Source organism: Vanessa atalanta, chromosome 6 (assembly GCF_905147765.1).
Source record: "Vanessa atalanta chromosome 6, ilVanAtal1.2, whole genome shotgun sequence".
Lineage (NCBI taxonomy): Eukaryota > Metazoa > Arthropoda > Insecta > Lepidoptera > Nymphalidae > Vanessa > Vanessa atalanta.
Window position 1 is genome coordinate 11,500,200 of NC_061876.1, and position 26,207 is coordinate 11,526,406.

The following is a 26,207-nucleotide window of genomic DNA, read 5'->3' on the forward strand; positions in this document are numbered from 1 at the left end:
CGTACCGTGTTGTTTGATAACTGCGACATATTTCCACATCAGCGGTAACTCAGTTTATACTTATTCGTTAAAGTTTATATTTGATATTAATTGAGAAAGTTCTATGGCAAGCGCATCATTAATCATTTACATATATTTCAATTGAATGTTGCGAAACAAGGTTGGGAGTTAAAGCAAATTTTCTATCATCTAAATCTAGGAGATTAAGCCATAAGGTCAAGTACCATGTTATTGCTATGCCTTTTATGTTTTTGATAATGTTGATTGGATCTATCTTTGTTACGGTTACCCTTGGTTGTTTTGTTCTTGGCACAGTTTCAAAACTAGCCGAAGTCTAGACCGTTTGTATATGGCATCAATGACCTGCACCTCGTTAGCGAGATTGTATTAATTTAAAAGATAAAGTGATCTGGTGACCAATGATCGATTCAACTACGGTAAGTTACAATTTTGCAGAATTCCATTATACTTTGAAAATTATGTTCTTCCGTGCCTTTAGGAATAATATTTATGAAATATTATTCTGGTAAATGGTATCTAAATTAGTGCTAAATTTGTCACAGTTCCGATCATGTGTCATTATCATAGATTTATATTTTATAAATAGACAATCTAAATTGACCTTTGCTGTTAACTAAAATGGTTTAAGGACACTTATGATTTAAAACTGCGAAGGTGAAAATTGCGTCTATCACGTGCCATTTTCCTATTTGCTAGGTAAGTGGGTTGTGTTAGTACCGCCGCCGGCTGAGTCCAGAGCAAATATTGACTTCCTTATTAGTGCCCTCGAACAATAGATGCATCGTAAAAACGACTCATCGTTAATTTTCGAATTGTTGGTTTAATTAGCTTTGCGATAGAAATCATAAAAGTTTTCTGGGACGCGTTCGATTTTCTTGTTATTGAACGTTTTAAGGAACGTGTTTACGAGTTTCAGTATACTTTATTGTTTGTATAAGTGAATAGATCAACAGTTTTAACTCCATGTGATTATTTTAAAATGAGCATTACTACAATGGTTCAGAAAAGGTAATTTCTCAACTAGAAATAAATTTAAACTGATATATAAGGCATATTACACAATATAATATTATATTCATAATAAAAAAATAATTAAAACTATTTTGTTGAGTTCCCGGCATTAATTTGTTTGTACATTATTGATAGACTCTGTATTTATAATGCTGGAAAAGAGTACTGAGTAACTATTGAGTCTCTAGCCGATTCTTCACCGTAGAATCTACGTTCCTAATCGATGGTAGCATAAAGGTGCTTTTATAAGCCTACTTGAATAAAGATTATTTTTATTTTTGATTTTAGAACGCAAAGTGTATTCTGTAACAACTCGCACGTCTTGAAATGTTGAAATTGCTATTTTGACGCGTCTTTAAATACAATAATTAATATAATCAATATTGCGTATCGCTTTCTGACATTACACGACTTTGTTCTACGGTTAGTTTCGAGTTTGTTCTTACTAAATAGATCTATGTTTTTAAACTGAGTAACACCTAGACGAAGAGAGAATATGACTCGAAAATAAAAGTAAAAAGTGTTATGGTTAGTGGTGGTAGGGCTTTGTGCAAGCCCCTCTGGGTAGGTACCACCCACTCATCAGATATTCTACCGCCAAACAGCAGTAACCAGTATTGTTGTGTTCCGGTTTGAATGGTGAGTGAGCCAGTGTAACTACAGGCACGAGGAACGTAATATCTTAGTTCCTAAGGTCGGTGGCGTATTGGTGATGTAAGGAACGGTTAATATTTCTTACAACGCCATTGTCTATGGGCGGTGGTGAACACTTAACCATCAGGTGGCCTATATGCTCGTTAGTATATTTGAATGGTTCTTTGAACAAACTAGTCATTCTCTATAATTATATCAGGATAATAAATACTCCGCTCGTTACGTGGTCTAACTTAAAATATTCTATATCGTTAGCTCATAGACAACCGATATTTGCATCCGCTTATTTACTTATTTAAATAAGACAAGACTTTGAAATGTTTAATATATCATCCACATAGAAATTGTAAATACTGCTTGTTCGATCTCAAATCATTTACAAAGTCATAATACTTTAACATCCTATATATATTAAATATTGGGTAATAGCTTTACAATTTATTTTTAAAATTGTTGTTTAATAAAATTGATATGTTGGAATCTGTAGATGTATTCTGTAAGAAGAAATTCGAAACTCACCGCAAAAGAAATTCGTGAAATCAGAAATGATAAGTGACATTGACGAAAATTACTATGATAGCATACGTATCAAAATGGCGTATCACCCGCAAATCAGTTGAGAAGGTTTCATCAGTGAGGTACAAAGTGAATTTTTACAGAATCGCACCGCTGATCGAGATATTTACGAGACCAACAAAGAAACATTTAAATAAGAGAAGGTTAATTTAATCTATTATATTTAGCAGAAAACAAAGTAAGTTTAAGTAAATACGATAATAATAAGTGCGCACGAGTTTGAATCTTTTTAATTGTTATTTATGATATTATTATAGATTTAATCGTCTCGTTCAATTGCGATTTACTTGGAATAATAGAACTGAGATTAAAATTAGCATAAGATAAGAAAAGAAGATGTAAGCGATCGATTACAATATCACCATTTAACATTCATAGTATTTCTTAAGCTTTGGGAATACATTAAGAGATTTTGTCAATACGTTGAAGTCGTATCAATTATCAAAATGTCCCATCCACGTCGTATATATTTAAACCGATCCGTTGAAGGGAATTCCAAAAATTCATGCAGTCCGTCTTACTCAATAGAAGTTACGGTGAAACTTTCAATCACGAATTCCCGAGCGGTAAATTCTAATTTAGTTCTTCGGTCCCGTCTCGTAAAGATCTTATGAAGTTTAAGCGTTATATTGTTTTCCTTTGATTAATTTACTTGTATTTAATTTATTTTTAATTATTACATTATGTCACCCGATTATTGACACATTTGTTTTTTTTTTTTTACTTTACGTAGGTGGACAAGCAAAGCCACTTGATGGTAAGTGTTCTCCAACGCTTATAGTCATTAGCGCTGTAGGAAATATTAACCATTTCTTAGCACAGATGCGACTCCAACTCTATGACCTAAGGTGGTATGTCACTTGTGCCTAGCGTTTCACTGGCTCACTCACCCTTAAACCGGAACACAACAATCCTAAGTATTGCTGTTTGCCGGTAGAGTATCCGATGAATAATATAATTTATAATTTTCAATGCTTAACGCTCCGCCTTGTATATTAAAATTTATTTATGCATGACTATATGATTTATGTGATGTAATAGCTTATTTTTAAAACGTGGTCATTTTAAAATAATTTATATATATTACAAACAACATATATTCATTTATAGTATGTTATATGTATTAAATGGCGTTATTTAGTTGTGGGAAATCTATATCAGAAAGACGTTGAGGTTAATAATTGTATATATTTTTATCGTTTAAATTTTAATTAAAAAAATGATTAAAAAATTAGGTCGGTCATTTGTTTTATTTTTAATACATTAATATTGCGTATATTCTTTATTAAATTAGATAATCGCTATATGTATGACAAACCCTTAATTTCATGGTTCTCAGCAAATCGCACTGTCAAACACATCCGGCTATACGATGCGCACGAGTCACTCGGGGGGCTTCCGCACGTCACTCTCACTCGGTCACATTTCTCCTTTACGATGCTCGTTAGAATGAAAGCCACAGCACTTTGATCTAACGCTCGACTAAACGACTTCTCATAAGCGACGTTAATTACTCTTTAGTATTTGTGCTGGAACTAAATTAATTATAACCCCTATATTTCAGAGAACATGCCGTTAAAATATTAATAAGTGTTATACGGTTGAACAAACATTATATGTTGTAACTTTTTACGGCGGGTGTTTATCAATAGCTAGAGACAAAATTACGACTCGACTTAGAAAAGGCATTGTATATCGATTATTGTAATAATTTTTTGGTCATGTTATTATAAATAATCTCCAGCCGGTGTGGCTGGAGTACCCTGAGTCGGCGCCGGCGTCGCTCGCAACTCTACGATACTTTAGTTGTGACTGGGACGCGTTGACGAATACTCTGCTCGCTGCACACCTTGCTTCGTCGCCGCGACCTCGCCCTCCTGACATTGTGTCTTACTTATCACACATCGCTTATCGACTGCCGATACGAAAACATCGATATAAATTACGTTATCACTAAAATTGCGTCGGTTGTGTACTTGCGACCTCGAGTTATTATTTAAATTTCAAACATAGGCTTATCAGTCTCATTAAAGGAAAGTTGCGGGTGATTCCTGTCATAAATATTACTGTTTGTTTACTCGGATCAAGTGTAGGCTGTGATTATGGTGCGCTAACCGTAGTGTTGTTCCCGTGGGTGTTTTAATTCATAAATTATCATCGCTATTTGCCCAAGATGGATCGGACAATGTACGGCAAGGTGCTGCCAGGCACTTATTACCCGTTTCGCTGCGCGATGAAGGAGAACGGAATATCGCCGGGCTGTGAGTATTATTTTCATTTAATTTAATATTAAACATAAGTGGTGTAATGTAATAAATGAATGTTACTCGTGCGTTTGTTTACTATCACGTGTCAGTGTACAGCGAGCGCGTGTTTTAGTTACAAATGATCGCATTCACTTACGGTTTCACTTAACCATCCGGTACGTTTATTTTTATTATAAGCCACGGAAGAGCAGCGTAACCATTAATGAATAGTGCATCATTGTATTTATTTACTTTATGATCGAGTGAACTCGAATAGAATAGTAATAATCTTTTGTGTATATCGTGATAGTTGCCAGGTTTTTATTTATAGATTTTATATATAACTCCAAAACGTCACGTATGTTCGGAACATGTTTAGAGCTAATTGTAGTTTTTTACGTACGTAATATTTTCACTGATAAAATCGTGATGAAGTCATCACATTGTTGTGATATGGATTAAAATGTTTTCAATGTCAAGTTTAAGATATATATTCTTATATTCCTGGTGGAAGAAAGTGATAACACGTGCTACAGTTCACTCGAAGAATCTAATAGTCGTTTACTTGTTATGATAAAGAAACGTTTACTTATAAGTTTTGATTCAATTATCAAGGACGTAAGTGTAACATTGTTTGTTCTTTAAATACCTACTTATGTACCGTCGTGTCCGTAAATGTAACTAAGAGAAGACATCACTGTTGCTTGGGGAAAGTATGTACTTAATGTTTCTTGAAATTTATAGTTTTTTTTTTATGTTCTGTTACGTACTGTTACACACTTATCGGTAGAAATATCAGATTTTTTTACTTCAGTGCCTGTTAAATTGCGTTTAAAGTTACTTTGTTTATTCTTATTAAAAAATATTTCCAGTTAATCACGTTTTGACGGATTTTGTTTTTATTTGATATGTCGCTATGGATTAGCGAATTAACGACTTTAAGAGCTCTCGACACGGCATGTTTTGATCAAACCTCATGGATTTCATTGTTCGACCACCCGACGATTTATGAATAAAAGGTACAAGGAGTCGTCAGATCATGTCTTTTACAGCAAATGTCAAGTATTCAAACCCGCCTCTAAAATTTATTCTAGATGGTTCGGGTCAATGAAAAATTTATTAATTTTTTCTTTGCATGATTTCAATATAAAAAAAATAAAAAATATATTGTAATTGTTATGTTATCTGTACTATATTGTCATTACGCGTGCACATAGTTTATTGTATTTAGTGGTTTTATTTCAAATAATTATAAATTATTTAAATCTATATACCTTCAATGTTTTATGTCTTCGAATATGAACCAGTTTATTTTCTTGTTTCTATTAAAATAGTTTAAATAGCATGCTCGGCCGTTTTCCACGTTATACTGCCTTTTAATCGGTGTATCTAAATAATGTTATTCTATAGCAGAATACATTTAATGTGTTGCGAATTAAAATGTAAATTTTATAGTTAAACCGTTGGTACGAAATCATGACAAAATAACTGAATATATAAATAATTAACGAAGTGTAGAGACAGATAATAAATATGTTTTATCGGTTATAGAATTAGATTAATGAATTCTTTTACTTTTTTTTTTATCAATAACATTTTTTTAGCATTAGCAGCCCGTAAATGTTCCACTGCTGGGATAAAGGCCTCCTGTCCCTTTGAGGAGAAGGTTTGGAGCATATTCCACCACGCTGCTCCAATGCGGGTTGGCGGAATACACATGTGGCAGAATTTCGTTGAAATTAGACACATGCAGGTTTCCTCACGATGTTTTCCTTCACCGCCGAGCACGAGATGAATTATAAACACAAATTAAGCACATGAAATTTCAGTGGTGCCTGCCTGGGTTTGAACCCGAAATCATCGGTTAAGATGCACGCGTTCTAACCACTGGGCCATCTCGGCTCAATTTTATCAATAAACGGACCATGAAAACTGCGGGCAACACATACATTAGCTACCCGTCATGAGTTTTACCGGTATTTTTTTTATTAAAAAAACATATCCTGCAACCCGATCGTAGCACCTATCGGATCGAATCTAAAACATACACCAATTCATAAACACAATATTTTTTTTATCAATATAGGTACAGTTTACCAATTCAGTGATAAGCACGACTCCCGTACATAAAAATTATATTATTTATTTATAAGTTCTTATTGACCACTACAAGGTTTTTCAGATACAATGAATCATTGCGATTTAAGGACGAACACCACATGTTCTCAACGCTCTTTTGTGACCATGATAAATGATAATTCTAGGAAAATGCGTTGTATTCAATAACGCGTTTAATTCATAAGCAGCGAACTATTTATATAAAAAAAAATATATTAAGTACTTACTATACTGTTATCTGAAGGTTTTGTGGTTTATAATTCACGAGAAAACTTTTATTCGTCAACATTTCAAAGAATTAACGACCGTTTATTGTCAATAATCATTACATTGCTTGGAAGTTTTAATGAGTTAATGTGTTCTATTTTTTTAAATATGACTGGTTTGCATAATAAATGACGTCTATAATTATTATTTTTTATAATTTAACTTACGAAAGTCAACATACAGGATATACTTGGAGTCAACATTAAAAATAAAAGTTTTGTTGTAATAAACATTTAATATTTTATTTTAAAGGTGTGTGCATGAAATGCGGATTTTTTTTAACTTCACTTAATAATGACAATGGCTTTAATTTAAATTACAAAATAAATGTACACGTAATTTATGTTTTAAGTAGGTGGTACCCACACGTAATATTTTACTGTTGCGGTGTTCCGTTTTGAGTGAGAGCCAGTGTAACTACAGGAACAGGGCAGTGGTAATATGAGGTATGATTAGTATTTATTACATCACCAACGTCTATGGGCAGTGATGACCACGTGCCATCAGAGGAACTAATTGCTAGTCTGCCTTTCTAATCAGTATAAATCGTTATATTAATATTTACAAAAGAAATTGTAAAACTATGACAAGTTCGAAATTTAGATTCTACCAAGAAAAACCAACTCAGTAGTTAATGATACTGTTTTTGAATGTTTTTTTACTTTAGTATGTATAATTTCAACTTGCAAATCTCTTTATTTATTTTAAATATTTTATTTTCTATTGAATAAATATTGAATATTGTTTTGGACTGACGTAACAAAACAACACGATGACGGGTCCAATTATCCTGTTATTTAATATCTGCGTTACGGTTGCGCTAGCAAGTTGATATGCAAAGGTGCTCTAATTCATCCTGTCGTCTGCGCACTGCGACGTGGTGTTAATTACATGCGCATATAACTCACCTGGCATCTGTTTGTATCATTATCACAAAGTGTCTCGACCTTGTCATTATGCACGCGTGGTCAACTTGCAAAACTATTAAAATATAAATCTAACATGTGGTTCCCGAGGAAATTTCATGTGCAAACTTGGAGATCGGAGATTTTTCCACGTTTCCACTAGCTATTATGCTCAATCCTTTAGGATCTTGGGAATCTCGATTCTGAAACACAAGGATCGTGATGCGACGATGAAGGAAAACATTAACAATAAATCCCTTTTAAATCGTAATTGTTTTAACTCAACGATACCATAAGTTTAATACATTAAACGAATGCACTTCACATAAAAAATATCACGATAAAATTAAAATAAATTTGTTTTCCGTCATATTGTGTAACGGTAGTTATTTCGAATTGCCTCATAAAGATAATAAAAATAATGTTATATTTAACTGTTTCAAACTTTCTTTTTACCAAGAATATCACTTATCACTTTACTGACTTGGTTGAAGGGCTTCATGCAAGGTTGCCTGTGTGGGTACTATTCATCATACATTCTATCGCCTTAGAAGAATGAGTGAGCCGGTGTAGTTACAGGCCCACGGGACACATTTTAGTTCCCAAGGTCACCAACCTTGGTGATGTACTATTTACAGCACCAATGTCTATGGGCAATGGTTTCTACTTATCTTCAGGTTACACGTTTACTACAAAAAATACTATATCGCCTTGACACATTCTGCTGTCATAATATAGCAGGAAAGAGTATATAATTCACACGTTTAAAGGGAAACCTGTTTTCATTGGGCCGTGTTATTTTCAAGCTCGTGTATAAACGCTGACGGCTGACCTTAGTGAGGTCGGGTGACATAATGCGCGAGCGTCGCAGATGGTTTTGCTCTTTTTATCCTTGTATAGTTTTAATTGTTTGTATGTCCATATGACACGATCATTCTAATTGTTCTAATTATTGTAATCATTCAATTAATTTATGGTAATATCGGTCAATGCCTTTTATAATACTTTATAGTAATAAGGCAGTCCCAACTATAGTTGGAATTATAATACTAACGATACGTTTCATCGTAAAGGCACCAACATCTATCAAACATAACAGCTAGAGTTAAGAATGCCCATTGCACCTGTAACAGAGAATTACTTCGTATTGCTGTTGGGCCGAGGAATAAGTATTGAACGGATAATAACCATCCTGGTAAGCCTGCATAAGGCCCTACCTAGTAAAATGGTATGTCGTGGTAGTTCGACTTTGTTTTACCAAATATCAGACAGATATGTTAATGAAAAATCATAATATTATAATCGAAAATTTAATTAAAATTTAATTTTGAATGTCAATTACGTCTTATATATTATAAGCGTAAGCCGATTTTTGTCCCAGTGATGATGGGATGATAGCAGCACATGAAAAAGGTTCATTTTGAAGAGCTCCAGCCTTAGATGTGCAGAAAAATAAAGACGATTATTGATTGCAATTTATAAAATTGTTATGATTTAATAAATAAATTATTTTAGAGAGCGGAATAAAGTTACTGGTCACTTAGAAACAAATGTGAATCGTGCAAACAGACGTCGCCAGCTTACAATGAAATTAAATAAAGAAAAAATCTGCTATATGTTTCGAAATTTGTAAAAATATGTTGAATTGCCCATTTTACCCACTAGTTTGATGTTAATATTACTATTAAATTAAATAATATACGATCCGAAAATATTTCTCTCTAAAATTTCCAACACAACTAAATGTTAATATGCTTCAAGTTATCAGATAGATTTAAATCGTACTTAGGATATACTTAACATACAATAATATATGCTAAACATATGTTTGCCTTATGCGAAGATATGAGCTTCATTAATATTCCGGGTAATGTGGCAAATTAATTAAGTATTCCTAGATCATAGCGAGTCGTGTGGTCTAGTCCTTTGGGATTATCTTGGAGTTATTTCAATAGATCTCAGGTCCTATGTCTTCATGCCGCTTAGGATATTGTGTGGCACCTATTGTTTGAATCATATGTTGACTTACAATATTGTAACAGGGAAGCAATGCTGTTTGATTACATAAGTGTGTATGTGTTACATATGTGTGTTAAGATATGTGTTTGTGATTTTATTCGGACGATCATTTTTTTTAATTATAATAATTTTTTTAATTGTTTGTAGGGTTTCGTGTAAACCCGTCTCGGTATATCAGCACTCGTCACACATTCTACCCCTAAATGGCATAACTTTTTAGTTCTGAAGGTTATTATGTTAATATATGAGCGATGTAAGGAATGGTTAATATTTCTTACTGAGCAAATGTTCATGGGCAGAAGTAACCGCTTACTATAATGTGGTCCGTCTACCAGTCCGCCGAATTATTGTAAAAAAATCATGTTAACATTATTTTTTTTTTGTATATGAGATGATTGCTATAGGAAACGTCATCATCATAATAAATTCTCTAGTTTTATAAGATAATCTATGCTTATATTATAAATGCGAAAGTTAATCTGTGTATTTTTACCTCATCACGAATAAACCAAAGATATAGATCGTTACGTAATTTGACATTGAGCTAGCCTGTGTATTCATTAGTACATAGGGATATAAATGACGAAGTTTTTGAAAAACAAATGACGTGGACAGAATCGCGGGAACACCTTCATGAATGAGTAACAAACATTATACCGAGGTCAATGTTTGGCTTTTAAGGAAGAATATCCACTGATCTGAAGCATTTATTTCTGAACCGGAGGTAGATTTTTTAACAATCAATAGGTAAGTATGAAGATTTGAATTTAGAAATAGGTTTTTTCTTGTAGACTTCTCTTTCCAATTATTTCAATCTCTTATATGCCAGTTATTTATATGGCGTAATAAATTCTTGAATTTGCGAAAGCGAAATAATTCTTAAATGTTCATTTATCGTTTGCGATATGTTAAGTTTGATTGAAACACTACCATAAGTTTAAACTAAACTTCCAAGACCATAAACAATATGAGAATAAACAATTATACATTATCAGAAAAGGCCTGCTGACTCATTCCACTACGGAAGGTCAGCTGAGACGAAAGCCTACCAAATAGGGTTAGCAGATATGTTGCCCGGTAACTCGATATACATATAGAACTATTAATACCTACGTGAATTATATACATTCATATATCATTTTTAGTTTCTTTAATGATATTTTATTTCGTTGTCACTTTGGAGAAGAATACTGAAGAGATATCTGTAAGCAACAGAGAGAAAATGATTAAATAAAGTAATGCTTAATCTATTAACAATGTATAGCCATAAATCTTTAGTTTTATGTAAATAATCTATTTTGTTATTTGATTATAGCGTTCTTTTGTTATTTATGTAAAAAAAAGTTCAGTGTAAAAATAGGATAATACGCAATTTAAATGTATTAAACCGATTTTTACTGGGTGATTTTTTATTAGGCAAGTACAAGTGATTCCTAAAATACTTAGTTTAATATAAATATTAGGCACGATGATATTATTTCAAATGAATTATTTTTATTAAAAGCTTTAAAATACGAGTTTTAAAGTGGACAAATTCTAAAATTTATTTTCCCAGTCGTATAAACTTTGTTGAATTGTGTTCGATTTCCAAAAAAAAAAAAGATTATATAAAACCACAAGAATCTCAGTTAGTGTTTTTCTGTGTCATAATATTTTAAAAATAGTTTAAATGCTACTATTTTTAAAATGCTATTAAAATTAAGTTTGGGCGGACGCGATCGCGATTTTCTAAGACCATTTCACTTTAACGCTTGCGTAATAAAAAAAAAATGTGTTTACTATCCCAAAGGAATATGTACGTATATCGTTTGCGGTCTCGGTAGAGTTGTCGTTTATATTTTATCGACTTCTTTTATTACAGCTCCACGTGGACTCGATTTATTTCAACATAATTATTATATTTATACGTTCCACTATATTTATTCTTCTAGGAAAGCACCACGAACATATACATATTTAAAAAAAAGGGTTAAATATGTGCCTTCAAAAACGTTGATGCCAAATAAAAATATACATAAAAAAAATCTTTTCCATAAATTTTAAATTGACTAATAAATTCGACTAAATACAGATTCACTTCAGCTTCCAACCAATGGAATAAAAAACGTTTCTTATATTCTGCAATAAAATGTTAAAAATAAACCGCGACGATAATAAAAATTTTATCCAGTTTTAACTGGCAACATAAAGGTTCTAGACGGTGTAGATAATATATTGGCCGAATAATTAACACACACAAGAATTGATTACGAGTGTGTTCTAAAACTATCCTTTTATTTTAGGCTCTTTGTTTTATTCTAGCGCTAATATAAATTTTAACAGATTTTATCTCGCATAAAAACTGAAACCTTTATAACGATACCGCCAATCAACACGAAGAGAACCCAATATCTCAACACAAGTGCTCATAAAGCTGGATACATTTAAATTGTTTTGGTTTCGTTTCGCATAATTTAGTGTATCGTTAATCGTCTTGATGGCCGTTCGTTTGTTACAAAGAATTGAGGATATTTATTGACAAACACGTAACAAATTATAAAGTTATCAACTTCTTGAATTTTCTTGATATTTTGGTTTTTAGGTCATGTATTCATGTTATTTTATAATATAATATACTTACTTGCTTTTATCGTTTAGGTATGTTAGATCAAGTGAGCTGGTTTAATTTTTGGTACGATTGGTTTATCACAGTTGTGCTGTCAATGAAATCTGTTGTTAGTTCTAATTAATTAAAATTATTAATATATATATGCTCGATGAGAAAAATATCTTTATTAACGTATGAATAAAGTAAACAAAAATTAAACTTTTTAGTGTAGTCGTTAAATTTATATTTCACTCAATGTTGACCTGTATATGACCATGTGTGGAATTGTATGTGATAAAAGCATGAGCCACGTTTTGGATTTATTGATCCAAAATTGATATGTTTTTTTTTTTTTATATTTTTTAATGGCAATTTTTAAGTTATGAACGTTTTATCCGTTTATTTTAACATCTAATACGTTTTAATTAAGTATGTTGCTATACTAATTAAGCCTAGACTATTTCATTAAATATATTGCTAGGTATTCAGGCGCCCGGTTTTTACCGAATCCGTAGCATCTGGAGCGACGCACGTGTTTCATTAAAAGTCTTTGACCAAGTGAGGATTGCTTAGTTTAGCGGAAAAAAAATAATTATTTTAATTAGAGATTAGCCTAGAATTAAATTAGGAGCAACTGATTTTTTTCGTAACCAAAAACGGCGACTATAAGTAGATACTTCCTATCATATCTTTTCATAATGTTGCTTAAGAGACTAACCAAGGTTTGCGCATCAACTTCTGCTCTATACCGTCTTCGACGCAAATAGCTGTACTATAATATTGAATGCCGTTTTCAGAATTCAAGCATGAACCATTTACATTATAAACACATTATTAATGAATATCAAATATTATATAGTTCTATTTTTAAATATATATATAAACTAGTTGTCGCCCGCGTCTACACTCGCGTCATGTGTTACGTATATAAAACAGTAGCCTATGCCCAGCCTTGCGGTTCAAGCTTGAAGCAATTTCATCGAATCCGGTTCAATGGCTTGGCCGAGAAACCGTAACATACAGACAGAGTTACTTTCGCATTTATAATATCAATACAGATGGTTTAATGAATGGACTCATAATTTTGTTATTAAGTATAGTTTTATATATGTGTGTATCTGAATAGATAGACTTGCTTGTTATAAAAAGGTCAATAACACTGACTCATTCAGTACAATAATTTTTCTGTATTGGTTCCTTGCCAATTAGTTTTTCATTAGCAACATTTGTGCTACGAATGAGTTAGGATGTTTTTGTTTCAATCGCCTCTTTTATATTTTGTATCAATTTTTTTATTATTGTTTTAATTCTTAGATACAAATTAAATGTTTATTTAAATCTATTTTTTTAAAAACATCACATTGTTGATTGCATGTAAAGCAAATATATTGAATCCAAAAATGATTTTCAATAGTTGTCGCCCGCGGCTTGCGTCCGTTTCAGGGGTTAGTCTTCAGGTGTTATGCATAAAAAAGTAGCCTATGTCTTTCCCTGCAGTTCAAGGTTGCTTCATACCAAATTTCATTAAACTCGCTTCAGTTGTTTCGCCGTGAGAGAGCAACAGACAGACAGACAGATAATTTCTCATTAATTATAATATTAGTATAGAGTTAGACTTTTAAAAACGATTGTCTTAAATGCGTATAAACAAAACATTTACATGAGATATCTTGAAATATTATTATTGACAAAAATATAATTTACTAAGTTAACGTAATAACAACATAAAATAACTTCAATACGGATTAAAATTTTAAATATTCTTGGAATAGTGACAAGAACGCAAACAGCATTTGTACATTGATTCATAATTACAAATATATTATTTTTATTGGTAACAAGCGATGTATTGATCGATATTTATATTCAACTAGCTGAATCTGTGGGTTTACACGCGTATATTTTATAAAACTTTAACTATATCACACAAATCTTACATTTACCCTTCCCGTCCTTCCTTGGGACGACACAAACTCTTTACCAAATTCCATCTATATTGGTTCAGCGGTCTAAGCGTGAAGAGGTAAGAGTTACTTTCGCATTTTTAATATTAGTATAGATCAGTGATGGCCCAGTGGTTAGAACACGTGCATCTTAACCGATGATTTCGGGTTCAAATCGAGGCAAGCTTCACTGAACTTTCATGTGCTTAATTTGTATTTATAATTCATCTCGTGCTCGGCGGTGAAGGAAAATATCGTGAGGAAACTTGCATGTGTCTAATTTCAACGAAATTCTGCCACATGTGTATTCCACCAATCCGCATTGGAGCAGCGTGGTGGAATATGCTCCATACCTTCTCCTCGAAAGGAGAGGAGGCCTTAGCCTAGCAGTGGGAAATTTACAGGCTGTTAATGTAAAAAAAATGTAATAGATCAGTAGATAAAATTTCTTGTAATAGTTAATGTTACCTGTTCTCCTACTGCTGGTAATATGATAATTTGTTTGCCTTAAACTATAAACGATAGTCTATTAACGAACTTTTCTTACATCATTCGACTTATAGTGTGTACTTTACCTATAGTAATTAAAGTACTGTAAGATTCTACTCCGTAGATGGTTTTTACTTTGTAGGAAATGGCTTCTGAGAAAATAATCATTGAATAACAACGGAAATTTCTGAATAGAACAATGACAGCTTTCATTCTCATGAAAGTAATTAATCTTCTCGTGCAGTTTTAGAAAGTGTCGTTTCTTAGGTAGAAACTCCTTTATTTCCTGAAACTAATGTATGTACTTTTTCACGTGTATTTATATACTGCTTTCAAGTGTAACTCGTCTAGTAATTTCCGTGTGATTATGATACAATTTTAATTGATTTTGGACTTATTATTAAAAAATGGAGTTACTTATAAAAAAAATTATTTTATAATAGCTGTTATTCGGTTGATATTTCCGTTCCTCCATAATGTTTTCGCCACCTTGTGTGTTGTTACTACTATGTTAGTACCATGCCAAATATGTCATGTAATTAGACGAACTGGTAAATGGGCCAACTGATGGTAAGTGTTCACTACTGTTCAATCACATTGTTACTTTATGAAATATCAACCATTCCTAATATTACCAATACATCTCCAAATTTGGGAACTAAAATGTTATGTCTCTTGTGCCTGTAGATATACGGTAAGAGAGCCCACTTACCCTTAAAATCGGAACACAACAACTCAAGTATTACTGTCGGGTAATAGAAAATACGGTGAATAGTTGGTAACCTACCCAGACGGGCTTGCTCAAACTCCTACCACGAAGTCCACCGTCACCTTTATGCAAATTGTATAATATGCCATTCATCCGATTAGCGACATTAACGCATTACGATTTTTTGTGTCCCTTGCCAAGCTGTCTGGCCAAGCTATATGATATACTTTTTTTGTATTCGAATATTATATGATGAATATGAAACATACAAAAATGGCAGATTCAGTTGCTTGATTGATGGGCAAATGCTTGTCAACTTTCTCGAACGGGAGGGGCTCTTCTTGATGAACTCCTTCTTCAAGAAGCAGCCCCAAAGGAAGTGGACGTGGCAAAGCCCCGACACTATGACCAAAAATGAGATCGATTTCATCATGACGGACAAAAGGCACATATTCAGAGACGTCTCAGTGATCAACAGGTTCAATACCGGTAGTGATCACCGACTTGTCCGAGGCTCTCTGAATATCAATTTTAAGGCCGAGCGCGTCCGTCTGATGAAGTCTACACTCCGACCATCCCTGCTCCAAACCATTGCGGGATCTGAAACGTTCCAGTCAAACCTGGAGAACCGATTCGCTGCCGTGAAAACCACAACAGACGTAAACCAGAACCTCAAAAATGTAGTGAGAATTCTCAGGGAAGAAGGCACGAGATTTTGTAACATGCAGCGTAAGGGCAGAAAGTCCAAACTTTCGGAAGAGACTTTAGGGCTAATGAAGAAACGTCGTGAAAACCCACCTGTCACTTCGTCCGAGAAACGGCAACTAAACCAAGAGATCAGCAAGCGCGTACGACACGACCTCCGGTGCTCCAATACTCTTACGATTGAAAGAGCCATCGAGCAGAATCGGGGGTCTAAGGTGTTCGTACAATCTCTTGGAAGAAGCCACCTGACGAAGTTGACCACAGCAAGTGGAGAAGTCGTTTCTTCCAAGCCGGCAGTTCTTTCGGAAGTAGAGGACTTCTACGGCCGGTTATACGCATCGCATGCATCTCGACCTGATCCCGAAAATGAGGATGCTAGAGCTACATTAACACGCCATTTCACCGAAGACCTGCCAGAAGTCAGTATTGGCGAAATCGAGATTGCTCTTAAACAGCTTAAAAATGGAAAAGCCCCAGGAGAGGACGGCGTTACAACAGAGCTATTGAAAGCAGGAGGTAAACCCGTACTGAGGGAGCTCCAGAAGCTTTATAACTCTGTCCTCTTCGAAGGGAGAACTCCGGAGGCGTGGAGTAGGAGTGTGGTCGTCCTGTTCTTCAAAAAGGGAGACAAGACCCTGCTGAAGAACTATCGACCCATATCCCTAATGAGCCACATCTATAAGCTGTTTTCAAGAGTGATCACGAACCGTCTTGCGCGAAGATTCGACGAATTCCAACCCCCGGAACAGGCCGGATTTCGGAGCGGATACGGCACCATAGACCACATCCACACAGTGCGGCAGATTATACAGAAGTCCCATGAGTATAATCGGCCCCTGTGTCTCGCATTCGTGGACTATGAGAAGGCCTTTGACTCGGTTGAAATCTGGGCTGTTCTGGAGTCCCTGCAGCGTTGCCAAGTTGATTGGCGATACATCCAAGTGATGAGATGTCTCTACAAGGCCGCCACCATGTCCGTCCAAGTACAGAGTCGGCAAACGAATCCCATACCATTGCATCGAGGAGTGAGACAAGGGGACGTTATTTCCCCCAAATTGTTCACTAATGCAATGGAGGACATGTTCAAGACGCTGAACTGGAAAGGGCGTGGCATCAACATCAATGGCGAGTACATCTCTCACTTGAGATTCGCAGATGACATCGTCATCATGGCAGAAACGCTGCAGGACCTACAACAGATGCTGAATGAGCTGGTTGATTCTTCTATGCGCATCGGCCTACGGATGAACTTGGATAAAACCAAGGTCATGTTCAATGAACATGTTCTACCGGAACCGATTGCGATACACGGTACCGTCCTCGAAGTTGTTCAAAAATATGTCTACCTCGGGCAGACATTGCGATTAGGTAGAAACAACTTTGAGGACGAGTTGAATAGAAGAATTCAGCTAGGTTGGGCAGCATTTGGGAAGTTACGACGAATCTTCACATCGTCGATCCCACAGTGCCTTAAGACGAAAGTCTTCAACCAGTGCGTCCTACCCGTCATGACATACGGAGCCGAAACGTGGACACTCACGACAAAGCTGGTCCACCGGGTTAAAGTCGCTCAGCGTGCTATGGAAAGGGCTATGCTCGGAGTATCTCTGAGGGATCGCATCAGAAATGAGGTGATCCGTCAGAGAACCAAGGTCATCGACATAGCCCACCGGATTAGTAAGCTGAAGTGGCAGTGGGCTGGCCATATTTGTCGTAGAACCGATAACCGTTGGGGAAAACGTGTTCTAGAGTGGAGACCGCGTCTCGGCAAACGTAGTGTAGGACGTCCTCAGGCTCGGTGGAGTGACGATTTGCGCAAGACGGCTGGCAGGAGCTGGATGCGAGTTGCCGAAGAAAGACCACAGTGGCGTGCATTTGGAGAGGCCTATGTCCAGCAGTGGACGAATGCGGGCTGATGTGTGTGTGTGTGTGTGATTGATTTGCTACTGGTAAGTCTGTTTATGGTACTATTTTGCATCGATTTCTGACATCAGAACAGCTGAGATGTTTTGCGAAATGTGAAGTAGATAATGCAAAAGAGGACTCTCAATTACTTTCTTAAATAGCTTGTCTATTGCAAACCCGCTGCAAACTCGGATGAATAAATAAATAAGTTGTCCGATACTGGTTTCGTATTTTTCAATTACTTTCTATTACTCGAATAATTCTAGAACATGTTACGTAGCGGGATGAAAATTTGTTAATTCAATCATGGCAGGTATAATTCATGATAAAAAAATATTTTTTTATAACCTCACAAAGACTAAACCCCTGAAAATAAGCTTAGATAATAGCATAGACAATTAATATACAAAAAAAAACTCATCACGTAGTCTACCGTCAAACAGGAATGCATAATATTGTTGTGTCCCGGTTTGAAAGAATCTTAATTCCCTATATTGATGGCGTATTGAAAATTTAAGGTATTGTTTAAATTTCTTTCAGAGCCAATGTCTATGGGTGGCGGACTTTCAACGAGGTGGACCATTTAGTAGTCTCTTTACCTATTTCAATATTTAGAAAATGATGTTCACTCAATTTTAATCAAACTTTTAGTCTACTGAGGCAATAAAGATTGTATTATTTTTTTTCTTCCCTCACCATTAAGGGCAAGAATTTTACAACACAGGAATAAAGCATTTAGAGTCACAATTTAATAATTTAAATGCAACCTTTTTATTACCCTTGAATTCGATTATTTTTATGTTTTAACCGCATTTATAAGGTCCTTAGTTACTGCTTACGGACATAACCACCGAACCATTTTCCGACATAAATACCTTCAACCTTCACCTTATATCAGGTAATGACTGCAATGCATTCAATGCAGTATAATCATTCATATATGAAAAACAAGAAATTGGCAATGTATCACCTTTTTTGGATTAATATTATTTTTGTCGTCCTTAGTCTATTTTCCATCGGCCTCGTGTTTGTAATGTAAACATTGGGAAGCGTAATGTTTGGTAAAATACTGATATCGGACGTAATTGTTTCTTTGACACAAATATATTTTAATTAATCATTACTTATCACATGACACGGTCACTTCGTCCATATATATGTAAATATTATAAAGCTGGTGCTAGTTTTTGTTTGGTTTAATCTTTGATTTAATCTTTCAATTTTTAGAAGGGTTATAAGTTACTAGCGCAACGAGTCGCACGGGTGCAATTTATTGATAAATAAAATGATATGATATATATTATTAGTGATAAAAAGATTAAGAACATTAGTTCCGGAAAGTATCCCCAACATACAAACGAACAAATTTTTATGATATTGTTTTTGACACGCCGAAAATAATGTTTCGTTTTAAAATAACAGTATATTTTTAGCGTAAAATGAACATTTATTTTCTTACTAAAGTCCAGTCGTTCAGCACCTAGCTCGAAACCCAGGAAACGTCGACTGATGACTTTTCTTCTTAAAATACAGATTTGTTTCGTCCACTGAAACCGGTGAGCGGCCTCATTAAGACCCGCTCTCACGCCAAATACTCTCCTACATCGCCCTTTATTTCTGTCACTGTATTCTTATTTTTGTAGCTTTGTAAAAAGCCCACTTTATCATATTTTCAACACGATCTTATCCGCACTTCCCTAGTCTGACACACAAATTTTTTACTACTTTGCGTGTTTTAAAATATTATGGGAAGTGCTTAAATATCGTAAAGTTAACGTCAAGAAAGTGAATATTTTTGATTTTACGAGTTCAATAACATGTTTGTATCTTATATATTAATAGCGTAAGCCGATTTTTGTCCCAGTGATTATGGGACGACAGCTGCACATAAAAAATCGGTTATGGTCTCATTTTGAAGAGCTCCAATCGTAGATGTGCAGAAAATTAAATCCTCTTGATTGAAATTGTTACGATTTAACAAAGAGTTAATTTTAGAGAGCGGCACTACGACTATATCAGATGAAAAATGAAAAACGTAAACAAAATTAATGTAAATTGATATCCACAAACTCCAATTCTAACTGACATCAAAGATTTCATTTAGATAAAGTTTCATCATTTTGGCGCCGAATGTGGATGAGTAACTTGCAGTTTACAATGAAATGATATCAAATTAAAACCTGTCATAGATTTCGAAATTCCTAAAAAATATTTTGAATAAACGCGAAGATTCGCGGGAGACCCACTAGTTTCGAATAAATAATAGAAGTTATATATTCTGTATGAAAATCAAATAATCCAACTCACGAAATGATAAATATCATAAATAGTCGCATAAATTGTACTTATATTTTGTTAGATACCAACCCACGTAGGGACGCAGGGTACTATCTAACAAAACGTAGCGACATCGGGCATCATTTACGTTTCTTGTTTATAACCGGACTGACAATTTTTAATCGACTATCAATAACTAAATAAAAACTTATTTTAAAAATGCAACAAAATATATCCGACCTGAAAATATAAACTAAAATCTCCACAACAATATGGAATCTTAAAAAAAGAACAGTTAAATAGATGTTACTCCTGACAGTCTCAAATTAAAAATATAGAAGCTCGAACTAAGGTAAATCTTAAGATTTACCGTAGTTTGAACTTTTACAGTAACATATAGATTACAATTTACAATATAAAGTACTACCACCGGTAATATACATTATAACTTTAAACAGTATATATAAATCTTGGTGGTAGGGCTTTGTGCAAGCCCGTCTGGGTAGGTACCACCCACACATCAGATATTCTACCGCCAAATAACAGTACACTGTATTGTTGTGTTCCGGTTAGAAGGGTGAGTGAGCCAGTGTAATCACAGGCACAAGGGACATAACATCTTAGTTCCCGAGGTTGTTGGCGCATTGGTGATATAAGGAATGGTTAATATTTCTTACAGCGCCTTTGTCTAAGGGCGGTGCGACCACCTACATCAGGTGGCCCATATGCTAGTCGGCCAACCAATGCCATAAAAAAAAAATTGTGTCGCACTTTATCGGCTTTTAGTTTGAAGAAAGAAAATAGAAATATTTAGTTACTTTGTAATTTTTGCAACTGTATAATAGCGCCATCTATTGGTTCACGGACTTAACATCTTGTTTTATTCGTGACCTTATTCTTCGATAGCATTATTATTGCTCCTTGAAGTTCAACATCTTTACGCACGATGGCGCTTATCGCAATAAAAAAAATAAACTACGCAAATAAACAAATTATTTTTATGGAGTACATATCAATTTTTATTTAGTATTTTATTAATTATAACTTAATTAAAATATTATGGACGGCATTTTTTTTCGTTTACCTATTATAAGCATTATTGATCCATAACTGACCTAGCGCATTTTGTCCCAGTGTGACGTCACAAGTTCATTAACCCCGTTCAACACAACCCTCGAAAAGACTATAACACCACTAAAATTATTTTGAACAGAGTTTGTTCATGCAAGCACTAGATTATACATATAAAAACATCCCGATACAAATAATAGAAATTCTAAGTAATTAAATTATTATTATTATTTACGTGGATTTTTAACTCCGAGAGCTACGATTCGTAGAATTCCAATAGTGCGGTAAAAACTAAATCCAGTCAGAATTTCCAATCGATTCTTGTTATCCCGACATTGAAATACAAAACATATGGCGGGAGAACGCATTCCAGTGCGAATATTCTGGACTATTCATTCAGTACCGCTTTAATCCTTGAACAGAAAATAGTGTTCGAATTTTAAAGTTTGGTGATCGTGCGCTATTTGTTATATTTTTTTTTTTTTCAAAATGGCAGGTGAGTTATTTTGTATTCAACCATCTTTTAAATTAATTTAGCTTTTTTATTTTATCTATATTATATACAGTTGTTAAAATTTTTATTATTTTTTTGCAAAAAAATGGCACCATTAATAAAGTCCGAATGGATTCAAAATAATATCGATAGTGGTGTGGCAGAATGAGGTGCTACTTATTGCCAACTATCAAATAATCAATGAAATATATTTTTTTAGTGTGGTATTAATAGAATATTTAATAGTAATCTATTTATCTAACACCATTACTTACTTACAAGATGCTGTTAGCTCTCTTGTTAGTAAACAGGCGCGGCATACATTCCAATGCAACTCTATAAAGGAAATTACAAGAAAATATATGGCGTTTTAGGACAAAAACTCCTGTTTTAGTTTGTATAACGATGTTTATGTTTATATCAAGAAACATATATCTTAATAAAAAAACGATTTGCGACATTTTATTTTTCAAAACTTTTAGTTTACAATAACAGTTTTAGATTTCATTATTAAATAAGCTATCTGATGATAAAAATCTGCTTCGCCTTTAGACACGGACATGGCAAGAATATATATATACAGACAGGTCCCTGTTCCATTTTTTTTTCTTTGTGTCTTACGGCAAGGCAGTTCGGGCAAATGGATCACCTAGTGAGTGATAACCACTGCCCATAGACATTGGTTTAGTATGAAATTGTAACCATTCCTTATATAGCCACAACCCCATGGTTGTATCTAAGAAGTTATGTCCCTTATGCTTATAGTTACACTGACTAACTCACCCTTCAAACCGGAACAATAGTAGGTTGAGCTGTTTGGGGGTAGAATATATAATGAATGCTTGGTACCTTCCCAGGTGGGCACGCGCTAAGCCCTACCAAGTACCAACCACTACGTTATAATGGAAATAGTAAATATTTAAAACTTTAAAGTAATAAACATCTTGAAATTATTACGATATGTTCGTCTTATATGTGCTATCATGCGATATGTGTACGCGCACAGCACAGCCCATAAGCTTGCTATAGCAGTTCAGTATACAGAATGCCTGAAAGCGAAGGTGTGAAAATTTCTAGGGTCAATTCTGTGACGTACATATAATATCTCGAAGAAGCTTAGAGTACCTCATTTTTTTTTGTTCAAATCAATCAAATATAGTTCTTGGCCGTTTATAAAGACAATTATTATTATTTTTAGGATCATGATACAAGATCTTCTATTACGAACAGTTTGTAATTAATGCTAAAATGCTTAAACGGCCTGTGTGTTCTTTCTCTTATGATAAGAACCTTGAAACTTGATTCACACAAAAAATGAAAAAACGATACTACCGCGTCTATTTTTAAAAACGTTAGAAGGTATATTGTTTTTTGTAATAAACATTTGTCAAGAGATTTTAACGCCTTATATATAAATAATAATTAAAATACATTTTGTTTGTAGAATACTTAGATTTTTTATATGTCAAGATAGAGTACCTACACTACAAAAATCTAAATCTTAAATAAATAAAAGTTACCTTATTTTAGTAGTGTGCGTGTACTTAGTCGCCAACTGTTGGCCACTGGCTATCTAGTCACAGTGACAGTCTATCTAGACATAAATAATCAAAGCTACAGTAATATTTAAATAAAGTAAATGTATGTGATTTTCATGAACAATATACACATGATTGTAATTGTACTTAATAAAGCAGCGAGTTTTTTGCCGGTTCGTCTCTACATTGACTCGTGACTCATTTAGTATACTCTAAATTTACCAACATTTGTAAATTGTATTTACTTGACGAAACATATTTATCAAAATATATTACTATAAAATACTAATATCGTAATTATTTTAGTATATCGTAGTATATTTTATTTCTTGTTAAAGTTTTCAAATAGGCGGACTCTTCAGATAGTTCAAATTTAGAGTAATTATTGTAAAAAGTACGTGAAGCCGAAAATGTTTGGTTTAAAAATATATTGTTATGTGATATATTTAATAATAGTTCTTCATAACTAATAATTTTTAACTAAGTTTTTATTCACGACATGCTGTTCGAATTTTCGGTCGTATTGGATGCCATGGTCGATATCGAAACCAAAGTGTAACTAGTCATTAGTCAATTTTCTTTATTAAAATTAGTAACATTTTTCAGTAATGTTGTATCTTGAAGTGCAGCGTGTACACGTAATATATTAATTAATTATTCAACCTTATAAGCGAATTACCAATTGTGTTAGTATATCTACTAAATAATAAATAAATAGCTTTTAGACTGTTAATTTTTTTATTACACATTTCGATTAAGCTATAACGTAAAATAAACCCACATAGCTAAATATATTTAAATAAATTAATGATAAACTTTAACTAATATGGTCAGTTGTAAGACGAGGATTTCAATATGGCGACATTAACTTTTTTTTTTCAAATAGAAATTGAATCTTAGAAGTATATATTTTCTTTCCACCATCTAAGTTTAACTAATTTGCTGATTGTATTTTATCCTTATCTATTACCAGCGTATATAACGTAATGGTATTTTTAATTAATTAAACTAAATTTTGTTTATCACGATTCAATGTTATAATGATGAGGCTATTTCTCATACACGCCTAAAGTCAAGCTTCCTTACATGGTCATCACCCACTGAATTGATAAAGGTGGTTTTATAAAAGTCATAAATTAATTCTCAAATCATAATTATATAACACCGGTTACTATGCCTTAATCCTTCGATTTACAAGAACTCGCGGTTTCTCTGAAATAAAGTATTTAAAATGTTTAAAATGTGCCTGTTAATCTATGTCACCTCTCAGCTCAGCTCACCTCGGATATACCGAAGTTTGTTTATGGTTTGTTGGGCATGGGAGCGGCAATGACCATGATTCGTTACGGTTTGTTCTTCGTCATCGTCATTAAAACGCTTTTGTTTGTGTCGATTTTAAAAGCGTGTAATTTTTTTTTTTTAGCATATTTTACCGCTTCGGGTACAATCAAGCTCGGTCTCACCGATATAGGAAGCAAACAGGAGAATTCTTTGAAATGCCGATCGCGTCCCGCATTACCTTTCGCGGTTGCTTCCGAGAAAATTAGCTCGAGATCCGCTACGGAGCAGGCTGCGACCTTCCAGCCTGGACACTAGTTACGGACAGATATGTTCGTCGCCCACACGTCCCCATTTAACGCGTAATTCCGTACCACAATGAATCGAAGATCGCTTGAAGCCGTCCCACAGAATGTTACGCCTAGGTACAGCGTCCGAACCTCGTCAGTCGTAGCTTCGACATCAATCCGTTAACGCGTGAGCCTTTCCAATACTGGTTCATTGTCTTGGCGTTTATAAGTTAAAATATTGAATTCTTATCGGATATTGTGAGTGAGACTCTGTTCTGAATCGATTGGTAACAGTTAATGATATGGATGTGTGAGACGAATTAGGTAATTAGTGTTGACGGCGCGTGTGTAATACTCCTCGGTGACTGTAACGCCAAGTTTTCTTTCAACAAGAGTAATTACAAGCGAAACAATACATTTATACATTATTCATAGGCGGTTGCTTTTGTCATTTTATTTTTGTTAAATATTATTAAATGTTGAAGTAATTGTTTGGCCGACATTTGAGATTCTAGTACTTTCGAACTGCTGATTGTATGTATTATAAATGTCAACAGTCAATCAAATCATGAAACCGTAGCATTTAGGCGCCCCGAGTCTTTATTGTTTATGGTCTATAAATAATGAGGGCATAGCATTATACAAAGGGACAATTATCTTACAAGATTTATGTAGCCGTATAACCAGATACAACAACTAAGTTAAAGCATATGTATTATTTTTATTTTTACAAGTATTAGTTAAATATATTCGAGACGCCTCTGTTGACACTTGTCTGTTTAAATTCTTATCAATACCAGATAATAGACTCCGTTTAGAACAATATGTCCGTGTATCCTCTGCCACAACCTTCTCGATACGGTGTGAAATTTGACGTAGATCACTACTGACAGCTTCATGCATTATTCATTATTGTCGCTGTATGATGCTTGTAAACAATATTTCATAATGATAACGTGTTTTTAAAAATAGAATGTGCGAATTTCGAAAATAGAGTTTCAACATAATAAACTTCAATGATAGCGTGTGATATGTTTTTGAAATATAATTTTGACTACGTCAGACGTGTATTGACACTGAAATATTATAATTTATATTTTCTATG

At 34.0% G+C, this 26,207-nt stretch overlaps 1 protein-coding gene across 2 annotated transcripts in view; it reads left to right on the plus strand.

The window, feature by feature from the left end:
- Positions 1-26,207, plus strand: part of LOC125064456 (paxillin) — a 64,332-nt gene that overhangs the window by 7,225 nt on the left and 30,900 nt on the right. The window contains exon 1 of one of the 2 annotated variants that reach the window (XM_047671481.1): positions 4,127-4,523. The exons of the other annotated variant lie outside the window; for it this stretch is intronic. Within the exon in view, the coding sequence (XP_047527437.1) occupies positions 4,436-4,523 (88 nt within the window). The 5' untranslated portion in view covers positions 4,127-4,435. Of the gene's footprint in view, positions 1-4,126; positions 4,524-26,207 lie in introns of those variants that run through there. 2 annotated transcript variants of the gene reach the window in all.